The sequence below is a fragment of the Phlebotomus papatasi genome, chromosome 1 (assembly GCF_024763615.1).
Source record: "Phlebotomus papatasi isolate M1 chromosome 1, Ppap_2.1, whole genome shotgun sequence".
Taxonomy (NCBI): Eukaryota; Metazoa; Arthropoda; class Insecta; order Diptera; family Psychodidae; genus Phlebotomus; species Phlebotomus papatasi.
In genome coordinates, this window is record NC_077222.1 from 99,717,423 (window position 1) to 99,735,988 (window position 18,566).

Below are 18,566 nucleotides of genomic sequence, written 5' to 3' on the forward strand. Positions count from 1 at the left end.
ATTTTTGCATTGCATATCCAGCTTTTCATAAAAGAATCTTTTAAAAAAAACAGAAGAATTTGTGCAAGATTAGTTTGAATGCTTGACCCTGGTTAAAGATTTAATGAAGGTCACTGATTGACACAGTTTATGACCACAGAAACACTTTAATCTAAAAATGTTCTTCAGAATTGATGCATCATTGTGTAATTTGAAGAATTTCATGTATCAAATCTTTAATAAGATGTGATTTACGATCATTTGCACCTTGAATATTATGTTGTAAAAACATCTCTCGTGACATCAATTTTGGCCTCATAAAATTTTAATAATCCCACACTTGAGAGAAATTGTACTAAAAATATACTACAATCAAAGAAGTATATACTTGGTAATGTAAAAAGCATGTTAACGACATTCTTGTATCAAATTCAGAAATTGCATTTATTCCATTTTCCGATTTTTGGCAAAAATTTAAAGATGCTACATCGATCTTTTGCAATCGAAAGGGCAAAAGACATTTTAAACAACTTTAAATATAAATAAAACCTTAAAATTTTCTAGTAATAATATTTTGCAATATCATTACAAAGCGGAAAATTTATCTGAGTATTTTCTGCTAAAACTGTGAGAAAAGAAGCATTTTGTACAAGTCTAATCCATGTTGTTTTAGCAGCTGTTTCCTGTTGAACCAAACAAGTACAATTGCATTGAGTTATGATAAAATGTACGAAAACCTTAGGAAAACTAATAATAAATTTGATATTTACATTGGTTACATTTACATTGAGTCGTTCGAACTATATTTTTGTGCAAATAAAACCTGAAAATGTAAAATCCCTTTGGCAATTTTTTCCACAACTTTGCATTTTCACATAGAAAAATTTACATCTTGTCTTAATTTCTTCGGAAATTCAATTTCCTGTAAATAGATTCTTCTAAGCTGAATTAAGTATGTTGAAAAGGCTATTAATAGGAGAATATAACTCATCAGAAGAAGGGGTTACAGGTCTAAAACACCTCAATCAATTTTCTGCTATAATGGTATTACTCAATTTCTGTAATAATTGTTTACAATCGAAGATATTGGTGATACCACTAAATATTCTTGAGAGAAAATAGAGCGTGCGACTCATTTGACAATTGTTAACCCAGTTTACAGACGAACGCACCAATCGTAATCTTTAATTCCTGTACAAAACGTCCAAACCTTGTCCCTAGAGGGAGTTTTAAAGTTGCTAAGGATCAATCGTCGTGTTCAGTGAGGAAGTTGGAAGATGAGTGGGACCTTAAATTCCCTGTTCTCCCTTTTCGAACTTGTAATACAGGGGGTCCCAGGATTATACATATTTTCACGACCAAGGAAAACCGCGCAAAACGGTTTTATGCATACAGAAATTTTGCATACTTTCAGGAGACTTCTTTTGAATAAGTTATGGAAATGCCGTAAAATATGCAAAATATTGTTGGAGACACTTTCTTGGGCTATTTTCAGCGCCAACGGTTCATAACTTACGCATTTCAAATTTACCGCCAAACAAAGATATATAAGTGTATTTACATAATCCCATCACATGCATAATTCCGATATGCATAATCCCAGGACCCCCTGTATTATCTAGTTACATTGTTTAATATTTGTTGTTATTTAGTTAAAAGGTTACCAATTCCTAGGAAAAAAAATAACCAATTTCAGTGAGCATTCTTTGTTGTTGTTCGCGTAAAGTTAATTTTTCCTTAAAAATTATTCATTATTCTAGCTCAAAATTGAAAAAAACTAGTTCTTATGCCCAGCGCACAATAACTTTTGTTTGTAAACGTGTTTTCAAAATTTCCCATGAGAATGAGCGAGATGACTAGATCTAGATCTCACTTACTCTCATTGAAATGTCAAAAACATGTTTACAAACAAAAGTTATTGTGCGTTAGGCATTACATTCAATTTATTAATACAAGACAAAAAAAAATATTTCGTTAAATCGTTTGTAAGTGTTTGTAAAATCATAATGGGGACTTACGAAATGCTCGTAAATCGTATAACCCACAAAAATGTTCGAAAAAGTTTGTACTCATAATCCTTTGTGTTCCTCATCCTTGACAAGATTTTTTGTTCTTTTACAAAAAAAAATTGAAAAAGGAAGATCCTTTTCACAAACTTTTCTTGTTAAATTAACAAAACTTCTTTTCAAAGTAGTCCATTATGTACAGACTTATAGAGGAATGTTGGCATGGTTCGTATACAGGGAACCTTCAAGCGATGCGATTTTTCTCTTTGGTTGCAAAGATCTAGTTCGTTATTTTTTAGCCATAAAATAGATAATCTAACCTCATGAGACTGAATGAGAAATGGTAAACAAGCTTTTTGCAAACAAAGAGAAAATTCTCATCTTTTGAAGATTCACGGTGTGCAAACCATGCCTACATTCCCGTATGATTTTTTTATTTAAAAATATTCATTCAGCCGAATACACAAAATTAGATCTCAAAAAAATATTTGGAAAAATTGTAATAAAACAATATTTTGCTTAGTAAAAGTTGAGTAAAGCTTAGTATTTTGCTTACTAATTAAAATGGCAGAATGTGATAATTTTTTAGCATCCATTGCCGTCTTAGCTATGCTTGTTAACCTCAGAATAAAAGAAATAGTAGAGCTCCTTGTCAGTTTTCTATTTATATTTTAAACATAATAATACCGATACAGGAAGGTACGGAATTTTAAAATATAGGGTAATGTGGGGCAATTTCTCTCAGCCCAACTTTTTTCATGACCCATTTGCTCAACAACATATTCAAACTGACTGTAGTCCGTTAGTTTCTCTTGTGAACTGACTCAAAAAATACGGAACAATACCTAAATCTTCAAGAGTATTTAGTCGTGTGAAACTACCCCATCTCTACAGTCACTGGCATATTTTTAATATTATTAGAAAATAATAAAGAAAATGCCAGGAAATTCATCTTTGCAATATTTTCAATATTTTAAAAGACAATATGAGAGGTTAAAACTAAAAGTGCTTTTGTTAGGCATTGTATAAATAAACAGTAACAAAAAAATTTGAAACAGTGATATTATCTTTAAAATTTTGGCAATGGGAAAAGAAAGAGCTTTTCATTCTATGTGCAACAATTTTAAATATTAAATATATAAATTAGACCTATTTTTGAAAAGATTTATTTTTTTTACTGACCATAATTATTAGATATTTTACTGTTCATTTTTAATTTTTTACTGCTCATTTTAAATTTTTTACTGGTCGTTTGTTTTTTGCCCTTTTATTAGAGGGAATTGGAGTATCCTTGAATTCGGGTACCTTTGAATCTGGGCTTTTTTCCTATTTCAAAATGGTCCTGAACCATACAATGATTGTAGTTTAGCTTCATAAACCTATTGTGAAACTAAATTGCATTATGATAAAATTGCAGGAAAGACTAAACTTTAAATGCGTCCCAATTCAAAGATACTTTACTTGCCCCCTACCTTTCTTTTAGTACTTTGATATTATCTGCAGAATTCACTTCAAAATGACACGTTTAAATTAAAATTTACAAAAAACAAAATTGAAGAAAACGTTTTGGACAAACTTTATTAGTTAATTTAAAATTTTTTGGATAAACTTCCTGTATGGGAAGGTGGGGTTACATTGAAAACGTTATTTTTCGCATATTTCTAAAAGAAGCTGAACCGAGCCGTAATTTAATTTGGATCCAGAAATCTTTTGTCTATCTAAATTATATTACGATAAAGTTCAGTTTTCTATATAATACAGAGGTGTGCAAGAACCGTTGAAACCGAATAAACGTCAAAATAAGTTTGTTCTAGTAGCGTTTTGACCCTGGACGTACGTACATGTTTCATTTGATGTTTATTCGATTTCAACGGTTCTTGCACGCCTCTGCTATAATATATAGTCCCACCCTCCTCTATCCGTCAATAAAGATCAGATAATCGTATTTTGCCCCCTCGATTGCAAAGGTGCTGCATGATGATAATGTTTGAATATGAATAGTAAAGCTATCTTTCCATATACGCCTAGGTTTCAAAATAAATGTGGAAAAGCGTTGAAAAAGCCATTTCTTTGAGAAAAGTGTATGATGTAGTTTTCAATGCTGGAAATAGTTGCATGGGAGATTTGGGGTCAAAAGCGAAAACTTTTAAGAGACTCTTTTGAAAATCATTCTTGAAGTAGGTGCGCGAGTTATAAAAAATGCACTAGTATTGATTCGTGGGGCCACTTTCCCATTTCCACCCGGTGGTGCTCGAGGGAGGGCACATCACCCGCACAAAACTGGTGAAATACCCCATTTTGAACCACACGAATACACACTCCACACTAACAGCTCGTTCCGAGTGGAAGAGGGTACCCTGGGGGATGGGACACATATCGTTGGGGGGATGTATACGAACGCCACTAACTACTGAATTCCCTCCATACATAGTGGCTCTCTCTTTGGTGCATGTACTGAATACCGTACATAGTGCAGCACCTCCGGCCCCGGCTAAGAAACACTACCGGGGGACTGTCTCTCAGCACACTTCAACTTTTCATCCCCCACTCATCCTCATCATCGTCAACATTATCTGTGTCCTCATGGGGGAAGGTGTTGGGGTACCGCTAATACAGAAAGAAGTCCTATATGTATGAGCCTACCCTACAAATGCACTGTCAAATGCATTTCTCTGCATTTTCACACACGAGGCATTTTCTTTTCAGCAATTGCCATGAAATGTTTCAATTTCGAAGAAGGGATTATTACACGTGATTGTTTGGTATATATTCGCGAATGTTAATCCTAGAAGAAGGAGAACACCACTGAAAGTATCGTCTTGTAACAAGACAATTTCAAAGCTGTACTTGACTTCTTTAGAATTTTTATATTGAAAAAATATATATTTTAAAAAATTGTTCAATATCACAGACTTTCTATTTATAGTGATGTAATAATTAGAAGATACTACGTCTAGATTGGTCTTTCTGTGATTCTATATTCTCGTGCAATGATCTTTGAAATATTCTTACTATACACAAATATCTGTAATGATTTACTTATTATATTCTTATTATTTTACTTGATTCTTTCATGTAGGAGAGGGTAAAGCAGTTTGGTACAGCACAACATTTTTTTTTTAAACTTCTTTTGGACACAAATGTGATCTAGATTATTTGTATCACTTGGATATTCACCTATTAGATCAAAATACTATAAATATTAGAAATAAAATGTTCATAATTTAAAATTAGCTTCTTCCAGATTAATAGATGATTATTGTAAAAGTGAAAGTAAATTACATATAAAGAGGATACGGGCAAATGATATTCAACAAGCATTCTAACGGTCACTCTATTCAAATTCCGCAACTTAAATTCATTTAAACACCATTTATTTAAATAATGTAACTGTCTAATAAGAGAATTTGTTACTCAGAATTCAAACTATGAAAAAGAACGAAGGAAAATATTATCAAAATCGATGCAATATCACCTTTAAGTGCACAACTTCGTGCATAAATTTTGCACAACTTTTCGCAATGCGAGAAAATTTCTCACAGTATTAAATTAAACTAGTTTAGTACAGTAGAGTCTCTTAAATTCGAACGCTCGGGGTGTATTTTTGACATTTCTCACCTCCCAAATTCGAACGATTTTTTCAAAACTAACGAAATTTGTGTGAGATTAAATTGTACTTTGAATCAAATTCCCGTACTTTCTCACAAGTCTTAGTGGTAACATACTTCCTTTTCATTTTACTCGACCATAATGTATGTAAACATTCAGGAAGAAGCACATAAATATGATTTTCATTCACCAAGAATACGAACTGTCTAACATAACCTCACAATTGACAATTTGAATCCAAACGGCGTTCGAATTTGAGAGATTCAGATTTGAGAGACTCTACTGTAATTTAGTATAAGTAGCTACTTGAATTTAGTAAACAGCTCATCCAAAAACTTAAATAGTCAGAACCGGAGCAGAATTAGCCTGCAAATGAAATTTTTGATGGCGTATAATTTGTGATAAAAATCTATAAAATAGACTGATAAATATTTCAATGAAAAGAAGGGAGGTGTTTACTTCAAATGCATAAAGATTTCCTCTATTAATCCTCTTAAGACAAACTATAACATCCCACTATCTAATGCTATCTATGACCAATTCTGCTCCGGTCTCCCCTACTGCACCAATATATTAGCAAAATTCTTCTGAATGATTAAAAAGTTTGTTCATTATAGCTCTATTTATCAATATGTTTTTAGAACCATCATTTTTTTCCTAGAGAAAATTTGATTTTATTTTATTTTACTTCCAAAAAGTGTTATTTTTCTAACTATTATACGTGGACTATGCTAGCTATTTCTTGAGAAGACATGCATTACTATAATGCCTATGACAAAGGTCTAGTTCTCTCTAAGCAGATTGTTATACTTTTCCTAAATGGTGCTTAAATTTTGTACCAATACGGCCTAGAAAAGTGCACTTAACCTGTTTCGATTTAGGACTAATTTCAATTTTATGTAGCTTTATTTATTTTTTTGGCAAACGAAGACAGAAATTGAACTCCAATTGTCAACAAGTGATCTATTTTTACCTTCCTTTACCAACTTCCAACCTCTTTTTATCGCCCATCGACAAAAAGGAGACGATATTGCATTCTAATTGTCAACAAGTTGGTTGACTTCAAATTGAAGTAAATATGTTTAACAACATTGGTTTCTTTTTGACAATTTTCAAACTTTATTATTCTCTTTGTACGTATCCCGACGTTATACGGGCTTCAGACCTAAGGCTTAGCTATATGGCTTAACTTCTCTAATATCTTATTAGTCAAGATATTTTGGAAAAACTTTAATTAGAAATGGATTATTAAAGTCGAATACCTATTAGATTTTGAAAATTAAATAAAATCAGTTGCGGTTTAAGGTTTTGAGACCCTCGAGAACTGGGCTAAACCTCTAGTGTCAAGACGGTTTTACGGAGCTCTTAGTTCCTCGATCATCATTCCCTTCCTAGGGCACGAAACGGGCTTATCTTCAGTCATGTGGGTCATATGATTTCCATTTATTCCTCATGCCCAATATCGCAATAGTAAATTTTTAGGGCAAACTTTTATACAGAGTCCTGTATCTTTCAAAATAAATTAGATTTAAAAAATGTGTCAATAAAAAAAATAAAATATTGCTTTTAAAAGAATTAATTAAAACACTGTTAAGTACTAAGAGAAATATTTAAAATACGTTATGAATAATCCAATGTTAATTGGAAAGCATAAACGAGATTGTTAATCGCAATAGAGAAGGGAGATCATTTTAATATTCTTTTATCTATATTGTTTTTGTTTTTAATATCTACATTACAAAGACAATGCTATCGTAAAAACTCAAAAAGGCATCCGACTTTGATCAACCTTCTTATTATTCTCACTGTATTATTTTTTGCCTTAACTTATTACTGGTATTACTTATACTTGCTTACATTGTTTCACCATTTTCCACAATTAATCATGTTTATTATTAATCATTTAGGGGTCGTCTCTTTTAATATATTTATTTGCCTCGAAAGTTCTGTCAAATAATATTAACGATCTTCCTATTTTTACTAGGTAAAATTGCTTATAAATGTCCTAATTTAGTTTTCTAAAATTCAAATAGCTGTATGATTACCATTATTGCTAGTAAATATTTAATTACTTCATTAACTTTTAACAGGTTAGCCCTAAAGGGGTCGTGGGTCAAGTAATCAAATACTATTTTATTAATTATTAAGAAGGTTTGCACAAAGGTTCATTTTTCAATATCAAACTGTTATAATATTTGATTATGATATTTAGATCTCATAAAATATTCTAATGAGGTAGGGTTCGCTGATTGGCTAAAGCTTTTAATGCAATAAAGCTCTAGCCAATCAGAGGACACAATAGGACTAAAGCATTTTACGGGTTACAAACATCTGCTTGCACGTGTAGGGGAAAGCGTAGTACCTTCGGACGACTCAAGCTTGATGCAACTAAGATTTTTCTCTATGTCGCTAATGGACTTGACACTTGATTCTGTTCCGGAAATTCGAGGAATAGGACTAGGTATTAAAATAAAATATTATAATAAATAAAATTCATTAAAAACATATTTAAAAAAAAATAATATTTAAAAAAGATTGGTCATTAACAAGTACTTAACCGATTCATTACCGATTGCGACCGATGCAATCGAGTTGGAAATTTGAAGATCTTTCCAATAAGTCCAAATTGCACCAAATCGGTTGAAAAATAGACACTCCAAAGTAGTAAAAGCCTTTTCCTTTAAAAATTCTAAATAGCAATTTTTAGGTCATATGTATTTTTGGACGAAATATTCGCCTGGACCACCTTCAAAACATATCCAAAAATAAAAAAAATTGTAGAAACCGTTTTCGAAATAAACCAAATAAACATGGTTTTGGAGGGAATGGTTTTCTTACCGAAACGAAGACCGGAACTTACTATCTTTTACCGTTTAAGTTCCAGGACGGTGACAATTATAGAAAGCATTCGATTATATACAGGGAGTCCCGGCTTAAGTGAAAACGGACTGAAAGAATTTCATATGAATTGTCTACCATTTGGTGGGAGCTCTTTTATAAAATAATTTTTGAAATGCCTCTAAATATATGCAAATATTTTTCACGCCGTAAATTTGAAGTACTTTTCTTATGTACCGTTTGCGCTGAAAATAGGCTGACAAATTGGACTCGAAAATATTTTGCATACATCACGGCGCCTCCATAACTTATCCCAAAGATATCTCCTGCAAATATGCAATCTTACTGTGTCACTGGAGTTAATTGCCGGGCTTTTTTCGGTTCCGAAAAATTCATTCAAAGCGGAACTCCCTGCAACTGCTTTCACTTTAAGTTCGAGCAGTAAAAATAAATTGTTCAAAGCATGAATCGTGCGAAGGTAGCACGCTTAAGGTATTTATATAGCTTAATTTTATAAAACGATCTAAATAATTTCATAGTGATAATATTGTCCTGGGTCTCAGGACAATCAATTACTCACTTTGCAAAATCCAGGGCATAGAGCTCGATGCTTTACTTTTCACTGTCATTCCAAGACTGCTCCTATCTTCCTACAAACTCTCTTTTCGGTCTTACGAATTTCAATTTTTTTCAAAATAAGAAAGAAAAAACACAGAAAAATTTAAAATTTTCCCTAATGCCGTAGACACAGTTACGACTTAAGCCGAGAGATGGCTCAACTTAATTATAATCAAAATACGGATTTGACTAAATTGCCATCAGTTTCCCACTAACTAAGCTGTTTCTCGTCTTAAGCAGAGAAGTGGATTAGTCAAAAACTGATGGTAATGTAATCTGATCCTTTATTTAACTACAATTACGTTGAGCCATCTTTCGGCTTAAATCGTAAGTGTGTTTAAAAAGTCTAAAGCATAAGCCTTCTGCCCTAGACACACTTACGACTTAACCCTTTAACGACGAGACATCTTACATCTAACCTTGGAAAGTCCAACAGAGTCTGATTCAGTGTATTTTTTTGTGTCTATGAACGATAGGGACAAAAATAGCCCAAAAATTTAAGTATTTTTTCTAACAATACCAGTGAATAATATTTTTCGCTTTAATAAAAAATATTACGTGTGAATATTGTAGTTTTTATTTCCAAAAGGGTTTTGCTTAAAAAAAAATTGGAAGTATAAAAAATAAATAAAATCAATTATGAATTTGAGAATTTAAAAATTCGCCATTTATGAGCTTAAACATTTACTACATATCAAATAGCCAGAGACTTGCAAAAAATATTCAAGATTCCTTCAACCTTCTACTTTACAATTATGTACAGATAAAAGAAAAAATAACTTTAGGTAGTCAGGAAAACTTATTTTCTTTATGGGACACCGGTATTCCAATCGTGCTTAAAGGGTCAAGTCGAGAGACGACTTAGTGGAAAATGATGGATATGTAGTTTGAACATTATTTTTAGTATTAATTCCGGTAAGCCGTCTCCCGGCTTATCCTCAGGTCTGTAAAGGCCCTTCTGCTCAGACTCCAAGCCTTCCTGTGGTCGAATTTTACTCTTTTCTAGAATTTGACCACTTTGGAGTCCGAGCCGAAAGCTTAGGAAAAATTTTGAATTTTTATGTGCTTCTTCTTCTTACCTGACGCTCATCAGTTTCCATATACATATTGAATTAGTCATCGAATATCACCAAAAAATGCAATTATAAAAGAGTAAATGAGAAGAGAATCAAGTCAACTCGGGTAAAAAGGAATTGTTTTTTGGCAAATGTTGATTTCCAAATTTCCTGCAATGTTCAAATATACCTAAGAAAATTGCTTTGTCATAAGCTGCTTCATATGAAAGTGCATTACATTTAGAATAGTCACCATGAATATCTGGCGCTTATCTATGGGGCGGTAAAGTGTATATCCGAATTATCGATTTCTACATTTCTTATTCCACGAACCCTGCTAAATAATTCTGCGATTGCCCTCCCAACATTGTGCAAAGGTACGACTGGGATTTCTTGCTGAGGTGGATCTCTGCTTGCATTTCATATCCAAAGAGAGAGGGTGGAATGGCTGGTGCATAGACTAGGCTCTACTATTTCTCTGTGCTCTCCTAGATTTTGGATAGTGCACTTCTCTTACTTAAACTATCACATCCCCTTCCCGAAATACTTCCTCCACCTTTCTGCTGGAGAGTCTTTTGAGGCTAAGTAAGAAAGGAAAACTAGGCCGGGAGTGTTGAATTTGGTTTTGGCGGATGTGTATTCGGACACAAGGATCAAAGGATACATATAGCCATCAGCAAACGTATAACATGATCATATATCACTGCATGCACTCTGCCGTTGATCCATAAACTGGACGAGGGACAGCAGGAGTTAGTTAGGTTGAATTAAATTTTGATTGTTTCCTTCCATTTATAGACTTTGCGTGAACCGACATCTACCATGTTACATATGCCCTATAGGTTGCATATGTTGAAATTGACGACAGAATGAAGGAGGTTGAGATGGTAGGGAATAGTTGAATAATACCACACAAAGGCCATCATCAAAGGCTGGGGGAGGGATATTTCTGAATATGTGTAAATATGATTGGGAACGGTATTGTGGGTTCGGTGAGAGGTGCAAACAATTTGTATCCATAGTACATAGACGTGAATTAAGGATTTCTATCACACTTCAACAGTTTGTTTTGCTATCGTCTGACCAAATCACATTCAACACTACACTTTCCAATCGACTAATCTTTTTATATACTTAATCAAGACGCTCTTTTGCAGTCATTTTACACAAAATTAACGTTCGTTTTCATCCATTCCAAATAGCAAGAAATAGATCAAGCTAAAAATATATATAACATGAGAATCTGTAAATCCTCTATACCCATCCTCAAATTGTCCTCAATTCTTTATTGCAGAGTGTCCACTTTGGAAACTTTCTCTATATTTTGACCATTCTTACTTTTCAGGTTTAGAACGAGTCGCTGAAGAATTGATGGGACGCAGGAAATGGAAACTGTACCAAGAAGTTCTTGCCCAATCACATATAAATACAAATTCAACAAGTTTAGTGCAAAACAATACATCAACAGGTGGGTGGAAAATTTAATTTTGTGGAAAAAGTTTTCCTCTAAAGCAAACTTCTGCACAAAGTCATGTAACAAGGCAGAACATTTCGTTTTGGCATCTCTCTCTCCCAGTGTGTGCTTATATATTTTTCGGTGTATATAGCGATTACTCTATTATTCATGCATTTTATACAATATATCCCTCTCTTCATGTGCTTTTACTCTCTTTACCAAACAAAATTTTCAACAGATTCTCCGAATCAAAACAACGGAAAGCAGGAGCAAGTAGAGAAGGATTCAACACTGGGATCCCAAACGCAATCCAACTTGGAGAACCATTCCAAAGAAATAGGGGACAGCACGGAAAATACCCAAATCAAAGAACCCAGCACAAGTCAAGACGAAGCAGGTAAAATATCTCACCTGAATTACTATAGGGGAAGCTCAATTGCATTTCTCACACTTGCAGAAGAGACCAGAGTTGTCGGTTATCTAGTTTATATATATTTTTTTAATTTATGTATTTATTTTCACTTTCGACAAATTTATTTTGACAAATCTCTTGAAAGCATAGCATGGTAGCGTAAAAATATGAAGAGAAGTCGTAAGCGTCCGCCGCCGTCTTAGCATTGATTGGTGAGAAACCTTCAGAACAAAATGGTAGAAAAGTTCCTTCGTAGATTGTATATACCAGGAGCAACAATTCCAATGCGCAGTGTCTCGATACAATCCATACAATCATATCGCATTTAGATTTAAAAGTGAAAAATTGGAATAAATAATAGATTAAAAATTTTTGATCAATAAATTAGCAGTTTGGTCAGTAAAAAAAAATCGTATTGGATAGTGAATAATTCAGAATGCTCAGAAAAAAAATTATTTTGATCAATTACACTAAAAAAATCATCAGAAATCCCTTTCAATCAAATTGACAGTTCCAAAGTGATTTATATCCTTTATATCTCTTTAATTTTCTCCTTGCTAAGAATATTTATATATTTTATTCACTATTTATAATTTCTCAATTTACTTGCTACAGCCATTTGTATTGCTTTGATTGACATATATGCCAATGTTTAAAATTTTCAAGCTTAAAAAGATTTAAATTTTAAATTTAAAAAATGTGTTACAGAAAAGAAATAAATTACTGTAATATAAATAAGTGATTTTAAAAAAATTACAACCTATTTTAAAAACTTATAATATTTCTCTGGCTAAGAATTCTAAATTTTCGAATTTGTTTAGATCTTTCGGCTTTGTGAATCCTTCCTTGAGATTCTCGAAAGATTCTCAAAAATTTTGAGTGTTCTTCAGTTAAACCTTAGCTTAAATCAATAATTGGAGTTTTAAATGGTTTTAGAAGCCTCTGTGCCTCTTACAAGAGTGTTCTTTATTTTGTAAGGATTAATTCGACAAAATACCGCTCTTTAGTATTTACAGAGGCATAATTCCAGCCATAACTTACTTCTTTTATTTACTTTTTTCTTTATCATTTACAACCTTTTCTTTACAAAGCAATTTAAATATAATGACATAGTTTTCTACAAAATGTTTATAGATATTTTCTTCTTGAAAAAATATATTTAAATAGTTATAACACTTATATACACGTAATTCTGGTGAAACTTTTCTTCTCACAAATAATTCAAAATTTATTTTAATAATATCTAAGAAAATAACAAAATTTTCTATAGGAGATTGGAGATAGAAATTTTTAAAGTAACAGATGCCTTTTAAATATTTCCAGCAATTCTTTGTAAGTTTTAAATAATATAACGCTTGGAAGATACAAATTCACATAGCTATAGAAAAAACTATATTTAATTACACCAAGATGTACGTAAAATTCTTAATATGAGCCGCGTCTGGATATATCTGTATTAGGAACTAAACTAAGCAAATGCAGTTTTCATATTTAAGAAAAATTATCTAGAATTTTAACATTCACTATCGCGATTAATGTAGAGAAAAACTTCTGTGAAATATACGAAGAAGCAATTCCCAGAAAAAAAAACTTTTTCATAAATGGTAAAATATTCAGAAATTTGAATTTCAAAATCTTGAAATTAAAAAGTTTATTGTCAAATGTTTTTAATTATTTTGAATTATTTTTTGTGGGAGCACTGGGATTCTATTCTCTCGAAGTTGGTGAATTGTGACTTCTGTGTCTTCATATTTTTTCATCTTCCGAATAATAAGTGCAATTTACATTTGAATAATCACCTTATTAAAATTGAAAGTTGATTAAACATCATAGTCTTTTTTCTGTTTTCCTAAAAGACAGCTGTAGATTGTAGAACAGATACTATACAAGTCCTCAGAACCTTATAAAATTACACAATCAATGTTAGGGACGCTTATGTCGATAGAATTATTTCCAAAATTTTTAAAGTTAAATATCTCAAAAATGCAACAAGGAATTGTGGTAAAATTAATTTATTAAACTGTCACAAAGATCATTCAAAAAAGATGAGTGGGATAGTAAGACTCCCCTTTATGATGGTGTTCAGTTTGGAATCTTAACCTCATTTAAGAAGGTCCTTAATTTCTAAATAACAAGCAGGGGCATTAAATTTTGAGTCTAGTCTAGTCTCAAGAATTAATTGCTTTTAAAAACCATCGTTATTCAAAATTTTCCAAAAAAACTAGTATATATTTTGAAATTTGAAACACATATATTATCTTTTATACGGGCCATATGCTGCTTTTAGACCCATGATTAACCAAATGAAATAGCTTCTCTGATTTCAATTTAATTAAATTTATTTAAAGCTCAAACAGGACGATGCCCTCTTACAATTTTTGTAGCAAGTATAAGAGGAAGGAAAACAAAAATAAATAAAAAAGAAAAAAAAAACAACCAAAGAGGAGTAAGTTACTAACCAAATTAATTCTCAGCGTTGCAAATGTAATCCCAAATCCTGAATTGCGTGCGGTGATCATCAATTTTGCGGGGTAACTAATCTCCAACCCGAAATTTCAATCGGAAATTAGTTTTCCAATCACGTTTTAGGAAAATTTTAATTTCAGATAATATGGGCAAATGGTCCATTACATGTTCAAGACTAAAATTTCTTGTTTTTTAGGACTTCAAAATAATTGAAAGCTGGATTAAATCTCCGGCCTGAAACCTGTGTGTGACTAGAAGTTTAACTCGATTCCCAAATGTCTTGATTTTCTAATTAAAAAGCAATTTAAGTAATTTTCAAAATTTGTTAGATCACTCACCCTTTCAATCTAAAGTCAAAATTTTCCTAAAAACTTTGCTTGATGAGAAATTAAAACTATTAAGTAATATAGATAAATCTGAGGTCTGAACACTGTGTCATACGGTCTTCAGACGAAAGTCCTGACCCAGTTATTGAAGAGCTTGAATTTATTTTAAAAAAAAAACCAGCAAATTGCAATAATTTTTTTTAATGATTATTTTGATTAAATTTAGTAGAAAGGAACCGGAGTTCGTCTTAAAGTGGAGTCACTCTTAGAAAACGGCAACTCTTGCCAAAGCTTTCGGCTCGGTCTTCAAGCCTTCATCAGTGGTCGAATAAATAAGGAATTTCCAAAGTTTTGTCTCTCAATCTGTCCAGGACGAAGGTTTGGAGACCGAACCGAAAGCTTTGTTAAGAGTTGCCGTTTTTCTAAGACTGACTCCATTTTCCGATAAACTTCGGTTTCTTTCTACTAAATTTCCCTAACGTCGGTTTTCTCACAACAAATTTTGATTAAAAATACGTTAAGCCGTATGTTAAGGATTTTTTAGGGGCATTTCAAAAATTACTTTATAAATGAGCTCCATATAACAGGCAATTTATATAAAATTATTTCAATCAGTTTTCACTTAAGCCGGAACTCCCTGTATGTTAGCGGCTTACAATTTTGTGTCCACTGCCGTCTTATCGACGATAGCGAACCCTCAGTTGAAAACAACAGAAAACCTTCTTCACAGGTGTCTCCACTATTTTAAACCGATCTTTATCTTTATCTATATTTAAGATTCTTTGTAGAATTTTGCAACTCTGTAAGGAACAACCCTTTGGGTGCAAAGCATCATCAAATTTCTACAGGATGCTTCTATATGTTATTTAGGAAAGGACATGAATTTTGAGAGTCTTGGGTATTTGATATAATTTGCATTGTGCTCCGTATAAAGGTTGTTTGAATTCGAGAAACTAGGTTTTCATTCCAGCGTAAGGTACCTTTTGAAATATTTTCACTTTTACCACTTTCCACCTAAAATATCTAAGAATGTAAGATACAAAGTCTTAAGAATTTCTAAATTGCATTTATATGAATCTGTCCAAAACGTAAACCAACTCGTCCATTATTAAAATTCAACTATACAAAGAGGTATTTTAAAAGGAATTCACATATGTCTTTACCTCCACAAAAGTTCAATTATTAATTTATATTCTTGTATTTAAAACTGATACACATCCCAATGGAAGAAAACTGTAATTCCATTTTCTCATTTTATACGAAGTAATTTGACTTTCATGTATATTTCACAAACATACAACTCCCTGTAATTTTTTTGCAATATAAAGTTGGAAAATGATATGTGAAATGCAAATGAGACATCCCTTTTTACAATTTTGTCACGAACTCTGAATTATAGAAGGGGTTTTTTTGTCCGAAGTAGAACTTGGGTGGTGCAATAGGTTCTCTTTTTTTAACCACAGTCTCAATATACCTTTCGTGTGTTTGTTTGTTAGAGAATCATCAGGCTCAATTTGCCAGGAGCGACAGCATAGCAGATACCGAGGTGAAGAAATCAGAAAGCAACTCAAGTGATATCAAAGGCATCACAGTCAAATCGGACGAGGAATTGCTGGACACGAGACCGCCAAAGCCGGTGGATTGGCGGCCTCAGGACAAGTGTTATTTCTGTGTGGACGGCAAACTGCTCGCAGTGAACGAACGCGGAGAACTTGTGGCTGAGTCCGGCCCGGTTAACGCCGAGCCAGATCTCGCCAACACGGTATGTCTATCATTTTTGCGATTTATTTAAAATTTATTTTAATGTTTCTTCATGCGATTTTGTAGACACCCCTCGACTCAGACAGTGATACTAGCGAGAGCTGCTCCGAGGCTGAAGTACAAAATCCTGCGGCTGCTTTTGCAGCAGCTACGCAAAAATCGGTGGCCGCTCTATTGCGAGGTTCCGTACCTCCAAATATGACTTCTTTGGAGTCTATGGCCGCCCAATTTGCAGCAGTTGCATCTCTACAGGGGCTACCTACGGGGCTAGCTCCATTTTACCCAGGTTAGTTTCACAAAATATCTACTGAAATTGATTTTAAAAACGGATCATCGGGCTCAAGCCTTGTAGAAAGGTTTCTTTGAGCCCTATAAAACTTTCCGGAACGACTATGCGTAGGAGCTTTTAAATAAAATACTAAGAAGCTTTAGTATGATGTAACGTGGGTTTTTGTTAGCCAATCATGTATCGAATTTTTGAGTTTTGGATCAGTTCTCATGGGGCTTCTAAATTAATCTCTGTAGGGTTTTTATAAATCATTTCTTGAATTAAAGCTTTAAGAGCTTTTGAATCAAACTGGATTTCTCCCTGCATCGCGTCATAGAGAACTTCTCAATTAGGATCGTGAGCCTGAGAAATAAGACTTTCAGCATAGAAAACCATTATACTCAAGGATCAAATGACATTCATTAATTTTTAACCACTAGTCCCAATTGGAATCGCGGGCTTAGGACACCCAGGTTAGCAGCCCACACCTGTCGGTCCTGTGCCACTTCAGGAAGATGTTCGTAGTCGATCCCAATCCCAAGGTGCTCCAAGGCAAGATACTGAATTTGATTCAGTCACCTTGTCCTAGGTATGCCCCGAGGTCGACGTTTCTATACAATCGTCCTCAACTCTTAAGTCTTCACGAACGGTTACGTGCCTCGCTCAATCTAAAAGAGTAATTCCTTTAACCGGAGGATCAAAAGTTATAAAAGAGATTTGCAAGTCTTAATTAAAAAAGGGTTTCTCTAACTCTTGCTTTTATTTAGAATACTTCTCTATAGGGGCCTAATACGGGCCTTAGCCTAGTGTATCCTTATCCACGGATTTTAATTCTTAAACGGCAAAATATTTGGGAAAACTGTTAATTAGGATTGTTCATTAAGGATAATTGATTAATAAGCTTTAAAAGTCCCACATTGCCTGTTGCTTATAAATTCTAAATTTTCAAGAACCTCAGCCTATACCTCGGTCTTGAAAACTTTTACAGATACCGCTCCGTAGAAACTGGTGAATTAAATCTTGTAGGACCTGTGAAAAAAATCGTTAAAAGATTGATTCAGCGATTTTGACAGAAGCCATATAGTACCTTCAAATAGCTAATAAGGGACTTCTAAGTTACCCGTTGCAAGATCTTTGAACGCACCTTAATCTAGAGGTGCCTATAGGGGGTACTTTATACGACTTTCAAATTGAGCCTTATACGGGCTTCAGCTCTAATTTCTTAATACGGGCTTTAACTGCTCTAATTTCTTATCAATCACGATTTTTTAGAAAAATATAACTTAGGATTGGATTACTAAAGATAAGTGACCTACTAAGTCATAAAAAGCAACAAAAATGCTCGCTATTTAGGATTTTAAGACTTTCGGGAACTGGGCTGAACCTCTGGTCTGAAGATCGCTTTATTTATGATGGCCTATTAATTAAGTCCTAATAACGCTTCTTGATCAAGTAATTTGGGTCTTCTAAATTAAGTTCTGCGGGATTCTGGGACCAGTAAAAAATTTCTAAATCAAGCTCTGAAGTATTTCTTCTAAATTAAGCTTTAAGGTTTTCTAAACTAGGCCAGATATGATTCCAAAGCGAGGTCTTGTAGAACTCGCCTCCAAACTAAGCATTATATAATAGTTTGTTCAAATTAGGACTTTCGGAATCTTACGTTTTAAGTCTGATTAAGTATTTGTTCAATTAAGTTCTTTCGGTTTCAGTTTATTTTCATATTTATTTTTATTCTAAATAGAGTTTTATATGGCTTTTAAATTATCCCATTA

The 18,566-nt window shown here is 33.1% G+C and overlaps 1 protein-coding gene across 4 annotated transcripts in view; it reads left to right on the top strand.

Moving 5' to 3' along the window:
- LOC129810036 (mushroom body large-type Kenyon cell-specific protein 1) overlaps positions 1-18,566 on the top strand; it is a 143,570-nt gene that overhangs the window by 89,096 nt on the left and 35,908 nt on the right. For all 4 annotated transcript variants that reach the window (XM_055860266.1, XM_055860267.1, XM_055860268.1 and 1 more), the window contains exons 3-6: positions 11,451-11,573; positions 11,800-11,958; positions 16,262-16,527; positions 16,593-16,812. In XM_055860266.1, coding sequence (XP_055716241.1) covers positions 11,451-11,573; positions 11,800-11,958; positions 16,262-16,527; positions 16,593-16,812 — 768 coding nt within the window. The remainder of the gene's footprint in view (positions 1-11,450; positions 11,574-11,799; positions 11,959-16,261; positions 16,528-16,592; positions 16,813-18,566) is intronic.